Here is a 24,322-nt window from a genome sequence, read left to right as displayed (position 1 = left end):
GCTAAGAGAGCAGATCTTAAAACTTCTCATCACAAGAAAAAAATTTGTAATGGTGTGTGGTGATGAATGTTAACCAAACTTATTGTGGTGATCATTTTCAATATATATCTGTATGTCAAATCATTATGTGGTACACCTCAAACTAATGCAATGTTATATGTCAATTATATCTCAATAAAAATAATAAAATTCAACCAAAACAACAACAAAGCGATAGGGAAATGGAGGGTGCTTCTGAGATGGCTGATAAAGTTCTATATATTGACCTAAAATGAGTGGAATTATTCATTTTATTTCAGGTATGTAAAATAGATAAGTTCTTGAGACCTCTGTAGCATAGTGTCTATAGCTAACAGGCCTGTATTTTATGCTTAAAACTTGTCAAGAGGGTAGATCTTAAGTTAAGTGTTTTTCTCACAAAGTAAACTACTACTACTACTAATAATAAAGGGGGTAGGAGGAAACTTTGACAGCCAATGGATATGTTTACAGGCTTAATGGTGGTGATGGTTTCATGGGTGTACATGTATTCACAAACTCATTGAGTTGTATATGTTAATTATGTACAGCTTTTTATACGTCAATCATATCTCAATAATGCGGTTTTTGAAAAAGATTATTCACTTTATAATAATTCATTGATCTCTAAATTTTCTTTTGTTTTCTTTATTTGTATTTTATTTTAGAGTAAAAGAGTTTAAAAAATATGGCAGAAAGCACAGCATGCAAAACATAGAATTAAGCATCTTTTCTGCAAAAGGATTCACTCTAGAAACGAGAAGAAAATTTAAAAGAGGAACTGTCGTGTCAAGAGAATAATAAATATATGAAATAATATAAACTATTTTCTACAGGTAACTCTCCTTCTTTTCAAGTTCTCAGGGAAATTATTAAATTTATATAAAGTATTCAACCTTATGATTGTTACTTTGAAAAGCTATATGAAAAAAAATTTGGGGGGGAAAAATATAAGTAAACCAAATTGTCTCAAAAGAAATCAGGGATAACATAAAGCCCTGACAAAGCTATTACGTAACAATAAAGAATGCTTAACAGCAGAATTCTCTCGGGTTTCAGGGAAGAGGTTACTTCTGTGAGCACAGAAAAAGGAAAGCCTGACTGTACTTTATATGAAGTTAATGTAACCCTGAAACAAACCTGAAAAATAGCTAAAATAATGAAACCACAGACTCATTTTGATATAAATTTAACAGCAAAAATTGTTAAAATGTTAACATTTGCAACCTATTGTTTTATTTAAATTCTACTACTACAGTATATGACCAATCGATGCTCCTTCCCAGGATGCAAGAATGATTTAATGCTAGGAGGCTTATTAGTGTAATTTCTCTCAAAAAACAAAAACCAAAAAAGATGCAGGGGAAAAAACACACCTCTGTAATCATAAGTCCCAAAACGTCATCAAACTCCTATTCTCCAGTTTCTTAACTTCTTAATAAAGATCTTTAACATGATTTTTTAAAAACCCAAAAAGCTTCACTAAGAGACAGATTTTTTTCTGTCAACACTGCTATTAATATTATGCTAGAAATGTCACTGTTCTAAAAGGATTGCTTTAAATATTGCTCTAGAAATAACAAGGACATTGTTTTAAAGTGTTTTCCAAAGATGTGAAGTATAAATAATTGAAAGGAGTTTTTAAAAAATAAGGGCTCGACACTGTTAAATAATTTTAATTTGCAGATAAAAGTTTCCTATGCAAAGAAAACAAAAATATTGACTAAACATAACTTAAAACAAGAGAGTTCTGCAAAGGCATCTATTTCAAAATTTATGTTTTTAAATGTGGTTTCCTTATATCAGTAAACTATTTAGAAGAAAATGAACATACTCTGTTCACAGTAGCAGTTGTAGTCAATAGCCTTACACACATCAAAATGTCCATAGTGAGGACTGGGAGGCTTACCTGTGCTTTTTTCCTATTTCTTTTTTAGTTTCTTAAACTGCTTAAGTAAAACATGTATTAATTTTATTATCAATACCTCAAGATCTATTTTATTTAAAAGTTGAGAAATAAAACACATCAACAAATTTTACCATTATATTTTAATAGATGATGTATCAATACTCAGTTCACAGAAGTATTTTTTAGTTATTCTTATTTCATTTATTGCTTATTACTGTTTATTTACTATTTTTTAGCGCTAGAAGAGTCTTTAGGAGATGTCCAACTCAAGCCCTCATTTTCATATAGGATACTTAGGGCCTCACAATTTGGCTTAAGGTTTCTAGTCAATGACAAAGCCAGGACTCAATATTGATTATGAGACCAATGGTCTGCAAACAGCCTATTGTCTTAATCAATAGGTCTCTATGCTAAAAAAAAAAAAAAAAAAAAAAAAGGAATTTTTTTTACCATCTCCTTTAAATCATTGCTTAATGGTATCAGACTAACATTATAAATTACTTCTTTATAGAGGATTTAAAGGGAAAGTTGTTGAAGCACTGTCCCAGATGAGTGGATCTGTAGAAATTGTATGATTTTTAAAAATAGAAATATTTACTCAGCATAACTCTTAAGTTATATTTTTCTACCAACTCTGTCATCTTTCAATTTATCACAATATCTGTTCATCATATTGTTTCTTGAGCATCCTGCTGTCACTATCTTTTCAACAAGGAAAAATGAAATAAGATGGTATTTTTTAGGTAAGTGAGATATCCTCTGGTCTCTTTAGTTTATGGGGAGAAGTGACAGAAGTGGGGGTGAAAAATGGGATGGGTGTATGGGGGTATTGGCAATGGCTGTGAAAGAAGAAATTAGAGAATCATTACACTTAATCTAAAAATGAGCTAATCTATTGCATAGTAAGTTGCCTCTTAAAAGAAGTAGTCAAAAGTAGGGGGGGGTTAGAAAAATAGACATGGATTTAGAAATATTATTCAAAATTATCTTTGGGGAAGATTCAATGTTATGAACTCACAGTCCACTCTATTGTGTTTTGTGTTTGACACTTTAAGAAAACAGCAATTTGAGAGCAAACTCCAAAGATTCGAGAAGAGTGAGAGAAGAAAATAACCCCTGAAATTGCCCCCTTCTTACAAAGGAATGCCTTTGGTTTATGGAGTTTGTGGGAAAGAAAACAAGAATTCTTATGCTTAGGAGGCCAAAGTCATCAATGGGAGAGTGTAGAACTCACTGGATTATCATCTTAGTAACTCAAGCTATTGAGATAGAGAAAAAGCATGTTTAATTTCGAATCACTATTTCTGGATCTGTTAGTCAAGAAACACCCACTGTCTATTTTCCTTTTGTATAGTACTTGAAAACAATAAAAACTCTATAATTTGAAAAAAATACAAAATAAAAGCCAGGACTTCCAATCTTGAGTCCGCATACCCTTTACTTTTACCTAATTTCTCTTTTCCACTTCGTCATTACATTAATAATAATGTCTTAGGTATTAATGGTCTTTGTTTAACTTAACATAGATTTGAGAGTATTAATAAGACATTTCTTCAACCCACGCCAATATTTGGACGTAGTGCCATTTATCCATGGAGCTTGAGGGATTCGGGCTAGCCTGGCATCAGAAATTTTTACACGCATCCTCTCATCTGAGACTGGCCACTCTGCCGCAGCCACGAAGGAGTGATTTTCTGCTAAATCAATAAAACTAAAAATGAGAAACTGTTTCCCCTTCCAGTGGCCCCTCTGCGCCCTGTTCTCCTTCCTACCCATCTAAGCACAGAAACAGATAAACTTGGCGTATCCATTCACAAAAGCACATGTCCTCCTTGCCCGTTCATGAACCCCCCTAACCCTAACCCTAATGACTCTGACCCTCACCCCAACCCTAACCCAGATGCTAGATACTGTTTTATTAACAAAGTGGTTATGCTAATTTATAATCACGTTTTCTTGATTCAAATCCACAAACTTCACTTCAGAAACAAAGAGATCTTTCTTTTACATCTGGTCTTAAATCCTAGTTTAGCCAAGCACAGCCACCATAGTCAACATTAAATATTAATATAACAGTGAAATAAGTTACTAAGCCCAGTTAGCACCTAGGATAGATAGTGGGTAAATCACAAAATGCAAGCAGTGCTCTTACGGCGAGGAAAGGGGGAGGGATTATGAGTCTGCCCCTCAGGAATCAGGCACAGGAGAGAGGCGAGGGGTGGGAGTCAGAGTACAGAACTGGCCTGTGCTGTGATGGTTAGGACACCTCACCCCCCACCCCAGACGTGTGCCTCATGACGATCTAATCCTCTCTCCAAATGACTCTTCATAGATGGCTCTCCCGCAGGCCTCCAAACACCTCCCCTAATGTCACTTAACATCACTCCCCACTCGTGGCTGTACTTTCCTACTTTGCTGAAAAGACTGAAGCAGGGAGACGACCCCTCACTGGCTCCCACCATCATATTTGCTCATAGGCAAGACCCTCCTGGTCTCTGTTTTCCTGTTTTCATAGATGAACTGCTGCGCCCTTGTCCAAGGAGGCCCTGTAGCTGGGCACTCGGTCGCATGCCGCCTGGCCTATCCAAGGACACAGCTCCCCAGACCTTTCTCCTTTCCCTCCATCCTTGCTTTCTCACGCTATACAAGATCATTTCCATTAGCCTTCAAGCACTTTGCTATTTTTTTTTAATTAAATTTTTAAAAAACAACACACACACACTCATTCAGCTCTCTGACCCATTTCTCCCTGATTCCACTCCATTACTCTGTTTCTTATACACGCTCCCCCTGCGCCCTTCCTTCTCCAGCCTCTGCCACTCGCCATGCTCAGATCAGGTCTCCAACAGCCCCCTATTACTAAGTCTGCTTGTGCAGAGTAAGAGCAGAGCAGATTTTTGGACACCTCTGACAATCCCCTCTCTGTGTGTAACCTGCGTGGGACTCTATTGGCTTATTGGGGAGGTTTCCCCTGATAAAAGTAGCATAGCGGAGAGATACAAACATGTGCGAGTGACTCCTTTGGGGGATGCTCCCTTGTTCATGACACCACTGATCAATTCTCAATTTTCATCTCATTTGAGCAACTAGAAGCACTGACAATGATTCTTTACTTGGCTTTCAAGACATGCTCCTGATCCCCCCCCCTCCGGTTGTTCCTACTCTGTTTCCTTTAGACCCCTCCTCACCTCCCAGACCTTTAATCTCCCCTCTAACCATCTCACTGCACGGTGATTTTATCCGGATCCACGGCCTTCAATAGCACCCTGTCATGGCCAACACTCACATTTACATCTGCAGCTCACAGTTCTCCCCTGAACTACATGTCCATATGTCGAAGGTGGCACCATTGAGGTCACTATATCCAAACTGGCTTCCTCTCCCCCAAATGCCGCCCTTTCCCCATCGCAGCGCACTGCGTTACCATCCACTCAGGTGTGCAGATGAAAACCCTTGGACTTACCTTGGTTCCTCTCTTCCCTTCACACCCTACATTCAACCCAAGAACAGATTCTAATGACTCAGTGCTCAGATTAAATATAGGATCTACCTGCATCCTCACTATTATCTCCCTGGACTGTCACCTGATTATTGCAGCACTTTCCGAACTGGTTTTCCTGCTTTCAAGTCCTACCCCACTCCAGACTCTGTGTTCAGCAGGCAGCCAGAGTGAGCTTTTAAATATGTGAGTTGCATCATATTACTCTGCTGCTTAAAACCCCACATACAAAATAAACAACTCCCTACTTTAGAGCAAAAGCCAAAGTCTTCAAATTGCCCCCAAAGCCCTACATATCTGTCCCCACCACGACCTCTGTGACCTCCTGTTGCCTTGCTTCCCCTCCCCCGCCTTGACCCTTCTGCTTTAGCCACAGAGGATCCCCTAGTGCTCTTGGAAGAAATGAGGAGTCCTTTACCTCAGGGCCTTTGCACTTACTGTTCTCACAGTCTACGCTCAGTCTGCTAACAAATCCTGATGGCTCTACAAATTAACTCTAGAACCTGATCTCTACTCTACACAAAAACGGTCTTACATTTCTTCCCCCAATATTTACGGCCTCACTCTGCTCAGACTTCATCTCACCAGTCAGACTTGCCCTCATTGTAACCCCTAACCCTCTGGGTATTTCCCAACTCCCTCACTTTGCATTATTTTTCTTCACAGCGCATCCGACCTTCTAACACACCACACAACTTAATTATTTATTGTTTTATGTCCCTCTTGGCTTACCAGAATGGAAGCTCTGTAAGGACAGGGATATTTACTGCTTTATTCACTGCTTTAGCTCCAATGTTCAGACTACACCCGGCACATAGCAAATCAATAAATAACTGAGTGAGACGATGAATGACTCTCCTTGAGTGGTTCATTACCATGATGGGATTTGCAATGAGAATGGTGCTACCAGGGCTGAGAAAATCGACAAGATACTTCCAAATAGCTGAATCTTTGTTGGCCCCCAAGCTTGGCTTGAGATATCCTGGGGTTCAGGTGCCCTGACTCCACTCTGTTTGCCTCATATCCTCAGACTGTTAACTGACCCCACTGCTTCACTTTGCTGTCACAGTATATTGCAAATGTATTGAATAAAATGGTGAGCTCAAGGTACCATAATTTCGTCTGTCATTCCATCTGTTCTATGACCCCTGGCACAGGTAACCTGCCTGGTGGTGCACTTGGGGACTACAAGTATAAATTGCACCCAGGTAATTTCCCACACTTCGACTATCTCCTGACTATAGGTAGACATATTGCAACTAAATTTTTATGTTAAAAAATATCAAGTTATGATAAAGGGCGATAATACTTTCTGATTTGTGGAGTATACAAAACTTGTCTTCGAAGATGCCAAATTGGAGAAATGAGAGCATATCATTTAAAAAACTGATGTGTGTCTTGAGAAATTTAGAAATGTGACCATGCTGATACTGGGAAGACCTGTCTCAAAAACACAAAAATATTATCATTGCGTGAGGGTTTTTCCCCACCCCTTCCAGATGTTAAAACACCAGTGATTTCAAAAAGCAGTAACTGATAAAAACAAATGCCAATGTTTTTTAGTTCTCCCTAAAATCAAACCAGCAGACCAATCCTATGCAGAGTTGGCAGCTCTTTGGGAAATCACAATGGATGGTAGTGTTTTAAGCTGGCACTGCAGGATCTGATGTTTCTGCAAAGACGGCAAACAGGAATTGTAGCTGCGACTGCCGGAGCTGTGTCAGTGGTACTAGGAAGGCATGTCTTCTTTTCTTCCTAAAACCACTGTAGCCAGGAGTCACCAAAAATTCTTTGCATGGTGAATTAGGCTATGACAGGGTGGAGTTTTCATTCCATGAATGACAAAGACCTGGCAAATGAACCTGCCTCTGACGAAGCGGCATCTGCTTAGAGCTCTCTCTCTCTCTCTCTCTCTCTCTCTCTCTGCCCTTCATCTCACACACAACCCCTATCCCACCACCATCACTGAGGCTCATTTCTGTTGGCAATTTGTAGAATTTCAGTCTTGTAGGCTCTTGTAGATCCCGTGGTCCTCATCAGACTTGGGTAGGAAGGAGCATCTGCATGTCCTTGGCTAGAGAACTAAGTAAATTACATTCTCCTATAAATCTTAGAACACATGACATGTAACTGAAACACAGTGAGTCAATGTTTTACTATCTATACTGTGTTTATCTCCTGGCATAGTGAAAATCTCCTTGACTGTAAATTACTAGATTGTTTCACTTAACTGCAAAAAACAAACAAAAAACAAGTGTGTTTCCCATTAGCCTGGCAAGATGTTTCTCAGCCCTCGAGCTGTGATTTACTACCGTGCGAAAGACTGAGTGACTAAGGGAAGGAATGAAGGGCCAGCAGAGAGCTACTGAGGGAGGGAGCTGCTTCCCGGTCCAGCCCCGGTCCCAGAGGCTTCGCATCTCTGGATCAGGCACTGCCCCGCGACGGCGACCGTCTCCTGCCTGCCTGGCCCCTGTCATGTGCTCTGCATCCCTGGGCTGGCCAGGCCTCCACAAAGCGCTATGTGGCCAAGTCATCCAGGGCGCGCTGAACGGATATTTCATGTCATGAGGATGGTGCTTAAGGAGAGAGCACACCACCAAAACTGTCTTTTTAGTTTAGAAGAAAGAGTTGAGTAAGTTTTAAGATTCATTACAAAGCTATATCCCTACCTAACAGCATGCAACAACATAGATCATAGATTAAAGAATGCCATGTTTTAAAAAATAGAAACTAATAAAACTAGAGAAATAGGTGTCAGTGACAAAAAGATACAAACTTCCAGTTATAAGATAAATAAGTCCTAAGGATGTCCTGTACAGTGCGGTGGCTATAGTTAATACTAATTGCATATTTGAGAATTGCTGAGAGTAGATCTTAAAAGATCTTATCACAAGAAAAGTTAATTTTTGTAACTATATGTGGTGACACATGGTAACTAGATTTATTGTGGTGATCATTTTGCAATATGTACACATATCAATTCATTATGTTTTACACCTAAAACCAATACAATGATGTATGTCAATTATATCTCCATAGAGATAAATAAATAAAACTAGAGAAATTCAGAAGGCCTTTCTCATTCTAAACTGAGGAAGAACAATTTGAAAAGATTTATAGATTACTGTGTTATTTTTAAACCGATGAAAATGCATCATAACATAAAAGGCAATTAATAAACTAAAAAAAAATATTTAAGCATGAAGAACATAAAAGGGTTAATGTAGCCTAATATATAAAGGTGTCCTATAAATCAGTATAAACCACCTAGTTGAAAAGTAGGCAAAGGGCATGAAAGGGAGTTTACCAAAGAACTAAAGATAATAAATAACATACGAATGTTCAATGAATATATGAAAGTTTAAATTGACTAGTAATAACAAACATGGAAATTAAAACCAATGGTGCAACAATATTTCTTAGAACAGCCTCGGTTATTCTGTGGCTTCTTATTACTCCCCAGACCTCAGTAACTCAGCACAAGAAAATTAATTTCTCACTCGTGTGACCGGTTCATCCCAGATTGGAGGGTGCTCTGTTTCATACAGTCCCTGAGGAACCTTGTCCAAGGAAGCTGTTTCCTCTGAACCTGGTGCCCTCCTTAGCCAATGAAGTAAGAGAAGAGGGAAGGGAGCCACGCATAATGTTTCCTCTGCCATGGCCCAGAAGTAACAAATGTCGCTTCTCACAACACATTAGGAATTTGGCAAAATATGTAGCTGGGAGAGAAAGGTTGGTAAAAAAGAAATACCTTGCAAGGTAGGGAGAGGCCACCTGATAAAGGTCTTTGACGTGTTCAAGATCCACTCTGAAGATAATGGGTCTGCTGATGGTTTTTAAGCAGAAGAGTGCAATGATCAAATGTGCATTTTGAAAACTTGCTTTAACTGCTATAAAAAAATGAAGAGAGAAAGCTGGGTCCTGAGAGATCAAGGAAAGCACTATTACAGGGAGTAAGAAAAGTATAAATGAAAAATTAAGAATGTCTACTCCTTAAGACATTTAGGGATGTCTATCACGTTAAGCAGAATGGGGAGATCATAGTCCGTGTCAATTTTCTACAAAAACTAAGCATTATAAACCAACTTAAGCAGCCAAACTACAATATTTAAAGTTAATACTGTAACTGGTACAAGAAGCTGCAAAACCCTTTCCCCAGCTATTCATACCACTAAGATCTTATCCTTGCGAGTGACATTTTTTGGCTACCAGTTACTGCAATGAGATGGGTTCCCAGGAAGCCGGCTACCTTCAACGGCATGCCTTCCCTCTTTCCAAAACCTACGCACTCCATGCAAACCTTTTCCCATTTCACAGGGGACTCCTAGTGTCATCTTCTGCAGACACCCTCTTTCTTCTTCTATGTGGCTTATTCATTCTTTCTCTCTACAGAGTTATTCCAAAGCCCCTTTGATATTATTTGCTTTTCTCCTCTGTCATTCTTCCAACTGATTTAAAATTCCACTCGAGAAAGTACATTGTAGGAGAGAAGAGCATAGACTGAAGCCAGACTGCCTGAATTCAAATACTAGTGCCACTATCGAATCACTCCATGACCTTGAGCTGGTTACTTAATTTCTTAATTACTTAAAAATCTCAATTTATTATAAAATGAGGATAATATTAATACCTATCTGTGGGAAAAGTTGCAAAAATGGTTTCAGTTCTTTTCTGGATCCATACACATTGCTGAAGAGACTAGAGGGGAAGTCTGCATGCTGAAGAGTAGGTTTCCAGATCCTCGCTTCACCCTGGCATTGGTTTCTGCCAACTATCCCTTCTAAGAGAAAGGAAGAATCTTCCCTGCTTTCAACAAGATATACAGACAACAAAACAAAGAAAGAGAGAAAATAAAGACCCAAACAAATGGAGATAATGCAGGTTTAAAAAATGGAGATTTAAATATACATTTCTCTCCCTTTCTCTCTCTCTCAACATAAAAGAATATATTGCAGTCACAAATCAAGACTAGTCTTCTATACAAAAAAAGAAAGAATCAGAAAATAAGAGCTCAAAAATGGGGGCTCCAATTAAACCATTCACTGCTTTAACCTGAGACACCAAAATGGGAGATGCTCATTGTAAGCAAGTACTGTTAAGTCACACACCTTGCACAGACTTACAGCCTGACTTCTCATCTGGATGGTCCAAGAAACTTCAATCTTGAACTTGGTTAAGATGGTCTGACTGGAAGTGCCTCAAGTTATGTGGCAAAAGCAAACAAAAGTCCTCTCTGGAGGGGGATGGCTACCATTTCAGAGTTCCAATTATTCTTACAAATGAAGTTTCTAAAACAATGCCTAGCACACAATACAATATGACCAAAGCCAGGCACACACAGAAATAAGACCTCATGTGTGAAAACAAGTAGAAATAACAGGAGATAAAAACTTACCCACAAATACTTGATATACTACCTTATCACAAATGAGTGGAAGTTTAAGAAGACTATGAAACATATGGGCTACTTTATTCAATAATAAATAAAAGATCAAGGTTAAATATTTCATCAGTGCACTGCAAATTATAAAAAGTGACATAGCACATTAAAAATAACCAAATAAAAAAACCAAGAACATAATAACTGTTGAAAAAACTTTCTAAGGGATTTAATATTTGATTAGACATAATTAAAGAAAGAATTAGTAAATTGGAAGAAGGATTAGAAGAAACTAAACAGTTGGAACTACTGAAAGGCGAAGTGATAAAAAATATGGAGGAAAAGGTAAAACACCTTGAGGGAACAATGAAAAAAGCATAACATCTCAGAAGTAAAGACAGAGAATGGCAGAAAAAAAATATTTGAAGAAATAATAGCTGAAATTTCCTAGAACTGACAAAAGATACCCAACCACAGATTCAAGAAGCTCATGACTCTAAAGCAGGATAAATGAAAAGAACTCTACATCTAGATACACCATGGTAAAACTTTAGAAAAATTAATGATAAATCAACGCAAATATTTTTTCATCAATGAATGTAGCATGAAGGTTGTCAAAGTATTGCTCATCCAATTCAGATAAAGCATTTTTTAATTCACAATTCCAAATTACAAATAAACTTGAAAACCAACAGCAAAACCAACACCTCCACTGGTTTATAAAACATATTTTGTGGACTCAGTTTACGAAATATCCTTCCATCTGCCAAGACACATACTTAAATTCTATTTACAATGCTGCCTAGAAACCACTATTAGTCATCCTAAATATTGGTATAAGCAAGTAATTCCCATAAATCAATGTTGCAAATAAAGACAACTGATTCTGGAATAATTTCTAGATCCAATCTTGTCAACTTTAAATCGTTTGCTCATTTGGTTTTTTGGAAGGAATAGGAGAAAAGTATAATAACTAAAGCAGATCCTACAGCTAAAATTATATTTTAATTTAATAGAATGTATATAAATGGAAATGTTTAAGAAATGTTTGACATAAGCTATTTTATATTAAACTCAAATTCTCTTCCCCTTCATTTTGCTATTTCTTTATGTCTATTTCTTAGTTATAGAACACACACAAATATATGTATTTGGTTGACATTAAATCCATCTGGAGACCACTTTTAAAAAGAAAGTCTTGTTTCATTTTATAGTGTTTTTCTATCTAAATTATATCAGGTTTGAGGACATTGAATTGTCCTTATAGGAGTTGTCCCTTATATTACATTTTTAACATAGACAAATATTCTAGATATTACTTTTGATACTAGATATACATGATGAAATTATAATAGCGGATTTGTTGTTCAATGTGTATAAAAGGTAGAGTCTACTTGTGTCTAGAATTACTGAAGATTGAGATACTCCAATGAATCCAAATCTTAGTTACCAGCTGATGAGTAAATACACCAGCATGACTACACGCATCTTCCTCTGAGGTGATATTGGCTGTGTGTTTACAAGGAGCTTGTCATGTCCAGGGACTGTGAGAAACACTGAAACACTGAACTAGAATCAAGACTGCGACCTGTGCTCAGGAAACCGAGATAGTCTAATAGTGTAACACATGCAAACAGCAGAGGTAGCCATTCATTCATGCAACAAACTTCCATCAAACACCTTACACGAGACAGCCAAGGTGCTGGGCGGAAAGATTCCATCAATAAAGAGAAGTCTGTGCCTTCAAGGATCTCACATTGCAGGGAGAAAATCATCACAACAATTAAAACACAGCTGAGAAGCACTCAATAAAGGAAGAACCTAGTCCATACCAGTGACCTTAGATAGAACATCTCTTAGGAAATAAAACCTGAGCTTACCCTGAAGAACAGAGTGGACTAAGGCACTCCAGGCTGAAAGGACAGAATGTGCAGAGGTAGGGAAGCCTGAAGGTCTGAACTTTTTGGGGTTCAAGATGCCGAATGGGGCACCTAAGTGATCAGATGGCAGGAGGATGGCCCCTAAACCATGGAAACCTTGTGCTTCATGCAGAGGGTGTGTGGACACTTCCCTTAGGAAAAAGGAAGCCATTGAAAAACTTTAAACAGAGTGTGACATAGTCAATTTTTTCAAAAATGTCTTTTACGGAGATCGTATAATTGAGGGGAGAGAGAGAGAGAGGACATCTAAAGACAGTAGGGATGGCCCACAGAGAACAGTGAATATCAAGCCAATGGGATCAGATAGAATTTAGTGATTAAGTTGATCATTCCCAGGTTTCTAGTTTGGGGGACAAAATGTACAATTAAAATATATCTTCTGAAATGATACAGAGTTGGAAGAATAAGGTAGAAAATAAGCACGTGCTGTGTACATGTTGAGTTTGAGGCATCCTTGAGAAACTCAGGTAGAGATGCACCAGAGCTTGCTGGGCGACAGGGCTGCAACTGAAGGCCTTGGAGGCGTAGGCTGGAAATATAAGATGTGGGCAACACGCATAAACCGGTGGTTGGAGCCATCGAGTGGATGAGGTCTCTTGGGGAGGGAGTGCGGCACTGAGATGCTACAATAGACACGCAAAGGAGGAGAGCCCAGAGCACGAGAACAAAACTTTCAAGTCCGTAAGACAAGAATTAGGAGAATGGTGTCAGTGGAAACATAGGAGGGGAAAAAATCCAAGAAAGGGTAAGTGTCCCATGCTCCAGATGTCAAGTAAACTTGGTGGTGAATGTTCCCCAAGGGTTTTTACGAGATTGTACCACACCAAGTAGCCAGCAAGAGAGAACTGGTGGGGAAAATGATGGGCCATTTGTATATAATGCAGCTATTTCAAAAATCACAAATGGTCTATGTGTTCTTATGTTGGGGGAAATATATACCTATTGGGGGAAGGGAAAAAGGGTACAGAAGGAACCAGGTAGAGGTTTCCACATAGCACTTCTGCAGTAAGCTTGTCTGCGTAGCTGGATTTAAAAAAATATCATTGGAAACAATGGAACCTATCATGTATTAAATTGGTAAAACAGCCATATATAAAAAAGATTGATGTGAAGTGGCTCTGGAATACAACATTTTGATGTTAAATAGATCCTTGAGGGAGGCATTCAAGGAACAGGAGAACTATAAGGATGGTTTAAAATTCCCTTAGAAGTTACATTGTTAATATAATAATTACATCAACATTTTGCAGTTACTTTATTTAATCTATTATTTTAAAAAATTATTAATTCAGTTAATGATCTCAGGAGTCAGTCAATATTTTCAGTGAAAGAAAAAAGTGATAACGTCCTAAATTTTAAAATTAACTGAATAAACCTGAACTATTAAAATGTAATTAGAAAGATTAACACAAAGTCAGTTTTTCCAGCTGTGACCACGAAAATGGCCTAGAAGCAATGGTTCTTCTAGTGCCAAGGTTGCCATCTCAAATCCGAAAATCTACTAAAAGAAACCAGAGCTCCAGTGTAATGGCCGTTTGGGGGTTAATTTTGGATATTTGAATATTTGGTTATTAGGCAAGAATTTGCTAAAATTAAAGGTAGAGATAGATGACTGAAAACAAAGCATGCTGCAGAACAATACATATAGTGTGATCTCATTTTAGTTAAAAATATAATCACAGCATATTAACCATCACAAGTGCAATGGTTAGATGGACTTCTAATTTTTAAAATTTTGCCAGTCTCCATTTAGTATGTGTTTGCATTTTACATGATCTGCTTTTATTACTTTGAAAAGGCATTTAAGAAGCAGCAGCATCAACTAGTTCACTGTAGACAGAAGCCAGGGTGCCGTGGGGTGAAGAATGGTTAGGCGTGGACCCTGTAAGTATAAAAACTATTCAGAATGAGCAGGCACATGAGAAGGCAAAGAGAAAGGAGAGCAACTGAAAGCAGAAGTCCCAGTCTCCAGCAGGCATCCTGTGCCGTGGAGTTTAGGTGCTGGCCTTCCTTTCTCCAGAAGACGCTTTTGTAGACATCCATGGGACTCGCTCAGTCCCTTCATTTCATAGACATCCATGGGACTCGCTCAGTCCCCTCCTTTCAGTCTTGGTTCAATGCCATCTTCCCACTGAAGCCCATTCAAAATCACAACACTCTTTCTCATCCTATCACTTCCCTCCACATACACAAGTCCCCTTTCCCAACCCTATTTTTTCCCATAGACCTTAGTACATGTCTAATGTTTTACAGAATTTGTTTTTGCTTATTGCCTATCTCCTCCGCTGGAATGTAAACTCAGTTGAACAGAAATCCTTTGTGTCTGTTTTGTACACTAGTACTGTCTACCCAAGCACCTAGGACAGTGGATGGGCGCTCAGTGTTACTTGATAACTACAAGCAGAATTAAAAGAAGAGTTATTTAGGGTTGGGAGAGACTTGGATCCATTTATGTGCCAACCTTGACTGTTACCAGGAAGAAAGATAAATCCGATTTATGAATTTCAGGATGGCAGAAGCAACCCTTATGAGATTTCCTTTATGTCTTTCTAGAGTGTACAGAGTACACATTATAGCAGCAGATAAAAACTGTTCAGAACGTTCTATAGGCCAATGAAGGAGTGAACTGATTACTGTGTGTGTCCTTGCTATCTAGCCTTTATTTCTAGTCATAGAAAAGGCATTGCCAGAACAAACAGCTAAAAGAAATTTTGTTGGTGCTTATACGGGGGGGGGGAAGAACTTATTCAGAAACACACACTGAGCCGGTGCTTACTATCATGGAAAAGCAAATGTCCAGTTAATTTCATTTACTGATATGGTATATTGACCTCGCTGTACCTACACAATGAAAAAGTACCAGTAGGGACTGCCAAAGAGGTCTACTTACAAGAACAGGTTTGCCACAAGGCTTATTTATTTCCTTTAACAGTTTAATATTCAACCAAGATTTAGTTAAAATCTAAAGAAGGTAAAGAAGGAATTCAAGTCAACAAAACAAGTCTTTATTAAGGGCATCAAAAGACCTAGAAAAACCTGAGCTCATCATGAGAGTCACCTTAGTCAAGATTAACATGAAAGCAACTATAACGATAACAACAACAGGAAAGTATGCATTTGACCTTTCCCAGATCCCCTATCCCTTTTCTAGATTAGATCTCCTTTGGGCTGCTAATCTTGTCTTTTGATAACGATCCTTATAGCTCCTGAAAGTCCTCAATTTTGCTGTTTTGTTTTGATCATTTTTGGGCTTTACTGTAAAGTCACTTATTTAAAACTGACTGTGGATCAAAAGTGCCTGGAAAAGCCTCTGGTGTCAGAGGATCATTCTTTAACAATCAGCGCACCAGCACACACAGTGTTCCTTTCTGTCTTGGTGTTTTTAGTTAGGTCTCATCGTGTGCCAATTAGCCCACGTATTTAATGTGAAAATATATATACTGAAAAAATGAAAAATAAACTCAAAGAGCTTAACACATAGGAACATATTTGTATTTGGTAAGCAGCAATGATTTCATAGTTTAAGATAAAAAAGTTATACAATGGGTTATTTTGAAATTAGCATTAAAGGAACCTAACTTTTAACATTTGAATAAAAGTTCAGAGGTCCCGGAGAATGGAAATGACACAGAATCTCACTTTGAAAGCAGGGAAACAACAAGAAATATAAAACATTACATTTCACTGGTTAAAAAAAACACACAATGTCTTACCTAAAACCAGTGATTTTCAACCAGTGTGCCACAAGAATTTTTAAAACATGCAATACCTGGCTATTTAGTCAGGGGCACTGACCTCTTTTTCCTTAGATTGTCAAATTTAAAAAATAACAACAACCAACACAACAATAGCCGTCTGGTGTGAATGAATCAAAATTATATCTATTTTTTTGTCAGATTGGCAAAAAAACATATTTTTTGGTGTGCTGCAGATTTTAGTCATAAGTTTATGTGTGCATGAAATGAAAAAGAAGACATGATTAGAAAACTTATTAAACATTAGGGAAAATTTCCAACATAATAAAAGAAACAAGGAAATCAAAGTATCTAGCCCCCATTTCACAGGGCATGTTACTCAAAAAAACATGTCACTTCGTTCCATTATTTGAAGAAATCATTGATACACCAAAGTTGATGTCTCAGTGTTTTAATCTCTTGAAAACTTCCATTTGTATGCTCTTCTCACTGAGGTGTATTTGTCACTGCCAGCTAATATAGTAACATTTCAGGCAGGCATGTTAATGGTAGTTCCAGGCTTGTAGGATGCCCGTGAATTGACACAGAACAATGACTGATACCCTCGTTGCTCGGAGAAGTACAAAATCTTTTTAGATTACTGCTTATTGACTTCATTTCTGTGACAACGCACTTAATCACCCCACATCGTGTACGAGTTAATGGATGTTCTGAGCGTCTAATCACAGTCCAAGGAAATGACAAAGTGCGGGACACATTGCCTGGAGGACAGGAGGACTGGATTAATTGTCTAATATAATAACAAAAATATTTTAATAGGCCACACAGCCATCTGTATTAGAAAAGGTCTAGATCTACTAAGTCTGAGAATTTGGACATGCTCACCAGAACCTCAGGCATGTCCAGGTCAGACAGTAGGTGGTATCATAACATTCCTGGATGTTATCACAGGTTCTCCCCAAGAACCAGTTCTCTGTGAAAACAAGTCAAGACCTGTGCGTTCTGATTCCTCCCTTTTCCTCAAGTCTCACTTGGGTAGAATCTGTATCTGTTGACTTCAGAGAACTCCAGGTTGCATAAGACACCGTCACTGCTGTCCAAGAGCTCGTAGGAAAACAGAACATCTGCACACAGTAACTGGATATATTAAGGGAATCTGTCCAGGGACTTGAAGGTAATAAAGGGCAGAATTTTTCCATTTTCTTTAAATAATTTGCATGAAGAAAACTGTCAAAAGGTGTAATCATCTCTAATTAGATATCCATAAAGTCAGTGGTTATAAGCATAATCCCTTCAAAATTTAGTATATAAAAGATACTTCAGATGGCCAACAACACATCCATTAATATACAAAAAGATTAAATAATACAAACTACATAAGTTACCGTTGCTCCCTCTGAAGGCAATTTGAAAAATGTTTTTCTCTCTGACTAGCCAATACTTTATCCAGAAGCAGACAAGAGTGTCAAAGGGAATATTTCAGTAAGGAACATAAAATCAGGCACCAGATTTATAGTGGGTTCTGATTGCTTAGAATTACAGAACTTGAGGACTGACATGAAAGAGGAGAGAGACATGAAGGAAGCATAAGAAAAAAATAAATCAGCTACACCCTCTCCTACTCTTCAGAAGAACCCAATTTTATAAATTAAAACATATGCTCCATGTCCCTCTCATACACGAAAATGGAGACCTTCATTACGCTATGCATGCCCTTCAGGCCACTACCCAAATCCTTTTATCTTGAACAGACATCTTTCAAGAGTCGTCTCTCGCTTCATTTGCGTATCTGCTTACACCCCACAAACTGGAAGATTGCTTCTGTCTACACCCCACAAACTGGAAGATTGCTTCTGTCTACACCCCACAAACTGGAAGATTGCTTCTGTCTACACCCCACAAACTGGAAGATTGCTTCTGTCTACACCCCACAAACTGGAAGATTGCTTCTGTCTACACCCCACAAACTGGAAGATTGCTTCTGTCTACACCCCACAAACTGGAAGATTGCTTCTGTCTACACCCCACAAACTGGAAGATTGCTTCTGTCTACACCCCACAAACTGGAAGATTGCTTCTATCTACACCGCTCTTCTCAAACTGTTGTCACAGGGACCACAGACGATCTCTCCTCCGCAAAGTCAGTGGACACACTTCTCAGTCTTCACCTTGTTCAGTCCCTTGGGAATCTATTTGGAAACACTGGCTGCTTAATCTAATGGGAAGCTCTATCCTTTGCCTGCTGGGACACCACCTTCTGACTCTCCCACTTTGCGGCCCGCCGTCTGCCACTTGGCTGGTGGGCACACTTTTCTCCGTCCACCGTGAGAGTTTTCATCTCAGGGTTTCTGCCAGCATCAGCTCTCCGTCTCTTCCCTCTTTCTAGTTGCAGGTTGGGTGACTTCATTCATTTCCGTGACTCAAGCCATCATCAGGATGCTGACATACACACTGCCAGCAGGGATCCTGATATTTTGATGTGGCTATTCTGATTCAGCCTCCCACAGAAACCTTTTTATTTTCACTCTTACAGTGCTCAGAACGGGCGGTCTCATCTTATCCCTGGGCTTCCTCTTATTAAATTAAGCATGTTTCATTGTTGAACTCTGGTCAGCCATCCAGAAACAAATAGTTTACATAATATTTAAAACAGCTACAGTTCCTAAATACAAGAGAATTCCCAAATCCCTTTACGAAACTAATAGAATCTGACAAAAATAGCCCAAGTTCAGTTAAATATGACAGGGAGAACAAACACATGTCATTTATGAATGTAACTGCAAAATTCTACGTTAAATATTAGCAACTTGAATTTAGCATTATGGTAAATTTGTGGTTTACTTAGAAATGCAACAAGGAAAAAACACGACCACGTAAACAGATGCTCAGTGGTCATTTGATAAAATTTAAAATTCATCCTCATGCTCAAGCTTGAAAACCAAACAGATCTGATTTAAATGAGAGGTTATCCATTATAGCCATTTCCCACTGGACAGGTAAATGAACCTTTTCTGAATCCTGATTTCACTCATTTTTCAAGTGAGTCTGCCTAGATTGCCTTAAATCCCTGGTTTGAAACACATCTCATCCTTTCCTTTTTATAATATTCTTTTATTTTTGAAATTACACTTCTAATTTCTGATCTCCCCACCAGACTGAAATCACCTTGAAGACAAGGATTGCTATCCACAGTGTGTAACTTAACATGTGTGTGTACACAAGCAGTTACAGTACAAAGTGAAAATGAGAGAGCCCTTGTCCAAAAATAATTAAGAAATTCAAGAGAACAGAGCATTAACCCAAGCATGGAGCCCTTCTAAAGCCCTTCTAAGCACAGGCCCCTGTGTGACTACACGGAACACATGCCCATAAAAAAGTAGAATTTGTGTGTGTGTGTGTGTTCAAAATATGTTGAATGGTATATTCATTCAATGGAAAATTAAGTCATAGGAACTTCAGAAAATATCCATAGACAGAACAACAGCTAGCATTCAGATCTCAGACTATCAAGAATAGTTATAGTTGTGTAAAAATAATCCAGATAAGTAATTAAGAAAATATTTTCAGGTTACTGATAATTGACTATGTTGAGTGAAGATTGTAGAACATTTAAAAAGTCATTGATTCACCTTTAACAATTATCTCTTTGAGTTCTTTCCTATCATCTTATTTCAATTTTTTCTATTACATTGCAGTGATCATTCCGAGGATGCTGCGTTCCCTCTTAATATTTATTGGTTATAACTAATATACTTTACGCTGTTTCCACGTTGACTTTTCTGCACAATTCACTGAGACTATGAGTAAATGTTCTATTTCTTCAATCACAAAACATCAGCATATAAATATTCACAAGAAAAGAAATATTCACAAGACATTTTATTCTTGTCTTATGAAAAATAATGTCCAGTTCCTCAAAATATCAACCATTCATTTAAGGCTTCACTTTGGAATTTTTTTGCAAATGGTATTAATTCTCTGATAGAAACATAATAACTTGATATGGTGAGAATGTGCCCAGTCTCATGCAACAACAAAAATTCCAGATCCTTTAGGAACATGTCCTGAAGAGAGTGAGGAATGTACACCCCTCCTGGAGCTCTGAGTAATTTCCCCTCATGGTGCTCCAAAGGTTCACCTGTGCACAAGCCCTTATTGTGCCAAGTTTTATGGTGACTGTGAAAAAAGAAGGAGATTTACTCTAGAGGAAATTATTGATAGGTGCCCTTTTATCTTTCCCTGAAAAGTAAAAAAAAAAAGTGCAGGCTGATGCAATTTCTGTGCCTCAATACCGCTGTCAGGGATGTTAAGTAAATAAATAACCACCCTGGTGTGTTTAAGTACAGAATTCCCTTTTAGAAGTCACCCAGGCTCCACGACTACCTGGGCACTAGCTTCCAGTCACATGGAAACATGGGCTTTGCCTGCCCATCCCCTGGTTCTCATTGGTGTCCTCCTGTCCGTCCCTCTGCCCTCACACCCTTTCTCTTTCTCTAGTGTTCCCATTCACTCATTCTCACTCTGTTGATCTCTCTTGATGTCCCTCGTCAGTACTGTCTGAATGCCTGAGTGCTGGGTACTGGTCCTAGTGGGAGGAAGCTTGGCTGGGACAGGGGAGAAACAGGTCAGTGTGGCTAGAGCCACAGAAGGTCAGAGTGGGCAGCAGAGCCCAGGTCACCCAGGGCCTTAGGCCTGGGACAACGGGAAGGGGCCAGAAGATGGTCCCAGAGGGTGGCAAGTGTAAACCTGACATCCTGCTGCTGTGAGGAGAAGGGGTCATGGGCAAGAGCAAGAGGGGAATCAAGGACAGCAGGCTATTAATCTAATTGTGGGCCCACAGGCATTTCCCAGAGTGGACAGCTTGGATTCGGGTTTGCTCCAGAGGCAGAGCTGATGAGACTTGCCTTGGGACTGGATATGGGACGTGAGACAAAAAGAGGAAGGAAGGATCCAAGTTTCAGGCTTGAGCAACTCTGTCTCACTCTCTATTTCATTGTTGTTCTCTTGCTCCCTCCCCCCCTTTCCCTCACACCTTAAGAGACCTGGAATGCTCCTGGCCCCAGGTGAACTCCTGCTCTGGACTCAATTCAGAATTCACGACCTTCAGAAACCTTTGCTGAGTCCCCACACTGGGGCAAAGACTCGCCCACATGACACATGACCCTGTCCCCTCCTGGCATCAATTTCTACATTTTTTTTGGTAAGAACTTCCAACACAGAGTTCCACACATGGACTCGGGAGCCGGAATGGAGCAGGTTTGTGTCCAAGTTCTGTTACCAACTAGCTAAGTAAACTTGGCCAAGTTACTCAAGGAAGTCTCAGTTCCCACATCTGTGAACTGCAGATAAGAAAACTGTCTGCCTCACAGAAAATGTTGCATGAGGCCACACGTGCAGAATGCTTTGTGCTAGTACAGGGCAAATAACAGACGCATAATAGTTGTTACTACTGTCACCGTTATTAAACTCTTTACACTGCCCACCTTCATTTAATCAAGGTTTCTGCAGAATATCAGAAACCAAACCAAAACAGGGCATACCTAAATAATCAGGCCTGGAAAAAAACTAACTCCTCAGTAACACCCAGTCAAAACGGACAGTGTGAATTCGTAGCCAATTCAGACAAATGTGAAAGCGACGATTATTTCACTATGATAGTCAGACTCTATTTCCTCCACCTAATTTGGGATTTGATTTCCACGCCCAAAGATACCACTTACCAGGGTAGGTGGACCCACAGAATGATCTTTCCCGTGAAGTCTCACCTGGGCAGGTGCACGGGTCAAGACAAAGCAGAAAGAGGCTGGCGAGGGGGTTGGAGAGGCTGAGGGCGTGACCCTCGCGATCCTTCTCACTTCCTTTTTTCACCGACTGTTTGGCCCGGTTCCCACCACGCCCGCGTCGAGCGCTGTGACGCCCCCTCGGCGGCGTCCTCTTGCAGGAGCCCCGCGCTCGCCCCACGCTTTTCTTGCTTCTGCGGACACAGAGGCCGCCGACGCTTGGGGAGCACAGTGGCCTAGCTCTGCCAGGACAGTGCGAGGTCGTCTGGAAAGCGTCTCGCCGCGGTCCCCCCGGTCGGAGCCCCTCGGCCCTCGGCGGCGCCCCGCTCCGGCCGCGCCCAGGCGCACGGACAGCGCCGCGCAGGACGCAGGTGCGCGGGGAGGGGGCGCTGAAGGCGCCGGGCGAGGAACCCGGAGCTCGAACCTGCGGACCCAGCGCGAAGTAGAAACTGAAAGTACACTGCGGCGAATCCTACGGAAGTTCTAGGAAAGGCAGAGCGCAGAGCCCGCCGCGGCGTGGGCCGCCCCCCCGGGATGGATGAAGCGGCGGGCGCGGCGTGGGGCAGAGGAACCAGCCGCACAGACGGCCGCCCGGCCCGACGCCCGGCACCTCCGCGCACGCCAGGGTCCCGGCAGTGACCATGGGCTGTGGGAGCCCGCTCGTGCTGCAGCTGCGGTCATCATGACCACGCCCGCCTCCCGCAGACCATGTTCCATGGTAAGCGCTCCGCTCCCAGCGCACAAGTTCGCGCGCCCGGCGCGCGGGGGGCTCCGGGGCGCGCGGCCGGTCCCCGCTCCCAGGCGCGTCCGGGAACAGCCCGGCCTTGCACTTTGGACCTGCCGAGGGCACTGGCTGTCCCACAGGCGGCCGGTGGCCGCGCCGGATTCTCTGGCCCGAAGCCACCGGCACCTGGGGCCGCTGCGCCCGGCAGGCGGGGAGAAGCGGTCCCCGGAGCCCGCTCTCCGTCCCGGGACCGAACGCCGCAGCCTCCGCGCCGCCCGGCCGGGCAGCCGGCAGCCGGGGCTCTGCCCGCCGCGCTCAGCACGCCGCCCTCGGTGCCCGCGCCCGGCCGCCCTCGGTGCCCGCGCCCTGGCCGCGCCGGGGGAGTACTCACGGGCGCCGGCGCCGGGAGCGCCTGGGCTCCTGCAGCTCCGGGCTCCGGGAGAAGTGAGCGCGCCGCTCCCACGGGACGCGCTTTTAAACCCTAAGGGGACAGGTCTCTGGAAAACCCCGTTTTCTTCCCCCGGCGAGCCTGGGAGTTTCCGACCGGGGCTGTACCGTGCGCCTTTTGCGGGGAACCGGGTCCCGGGGCTGGCACCGGGAGCGGCCCGTTTCAGGTTTCTATTTCTTGCTATTTGGGGGGCTTCTTGACAGCGACAGGATTAAATCGGCATGACTCCGAATTCTAGACCCTTGCTGAGATCGAATCTCTTTTTTCTGTGCGACATGCGGAGTTCAACTGGACAAGGGCAGAGGGGGGCGAGCCGGGCTCCGTTCGCAGTCGTGTGGCCGCTCTAAAGAGCGCAAACGTTTACTGGAAGGAGAAATGGGGCGAAGAGATGTGCGGGGAGAGGATCTGAGGGAAACTGGGATGTTTCGCAGTAGATACCTCCTCTAGCAGCAGGAGCTGGGGGGGGGGGGGGGGGCGCTTGCTGGTCCTTTTGATGCCTGGTTTGCGCGCTTTCCTGGCTCCACCAAGGGACCCAAAGAGCCCTTTCCCGTGTCAGAGGCATTAAAGAATCAGGAATTGACGCAGCCCAGCATTAAAATAATCAGCAGCAAAATAAAGGGCCAGGGGTTAGAGTATAGAAGGCAGTTATGGACGCAGATTTATAATGGGCGTCCTGGGGAAGGTCATGGAGATTTAGAAATCAGGTCTGTCCTGCCCTGGCCGGCGTGGCTCAGTCCTTGGAGCATCTTCCAGTGCACTGGAGGGTGGTGGGTTCAACTCCGGTTCAGGTCATGGGCCGAGGCTTAGGTTTGATCCCAGGGCAGGGTGTGCTCAGGAGGCTACTGATGGATGTTTCTCACATCGATGTTTCTCTCGCTCTTGCTCTCACTCTCTCTCAAGTCAATGGCCATGGGCCTCCTGCAGCTACT

The 24,322-nt window shown here is 41.3% G+C and overlaps 1 protein-coding gene and 1 long non-coding RNA gene across 3 annotated transcripts in view; one reads left to right on the top strand and one right to left on the bottom strand.

The window, feature by feature from the left end:
- The window catches only part of LOC308547120, a 65,573-nt gene that overhangs the window by 8,806 nt on the left and 32,445 nt on the right, over nucleotides 1–24,322 (bottom strand). The gene's annotated exons all lie outside the window — the stretch shown is intronic.
- Nucleotides 22,613–24,322, top strand: part of IL7 (interleukin 7) — a 42,471-nt gene continuing 40,761 nt past the window's right edge. The window contains exon 1 of one of the 2 annotated variants that reach the window (XM_081116885.1): nucleotides 22,613–22,939. In XM_081116885.1, the coding sequence (XP_080973011.1) occupies nucleotides 22,930–22,939 (10 nt within the window). In that variant the 5' untranslated portion in view covers nucleotides 22,613–22,929. The remainder of the gene's footprint in view (nucleotides 22,940–24,322) is intronic. The other variant, XM_081116886.1, reaches the window with a different exon arrangement.

The sequence above is a fragment of the Miniopterus schreibersii genome, assembly GCF_964146895.1.
Source record: "Miniopterus schreibersii genome assembly, chromosome: 17".
Lineage (NCBI taxonomy): Eukaryota > Metazoa > Chordata > Mammalia > Chiroptera > Miniopteridae > Miniopterus > Miniopterus schreibersii.
This window is presented reverse-complemented; position numbering and strand designations above follow the sequence as displayed.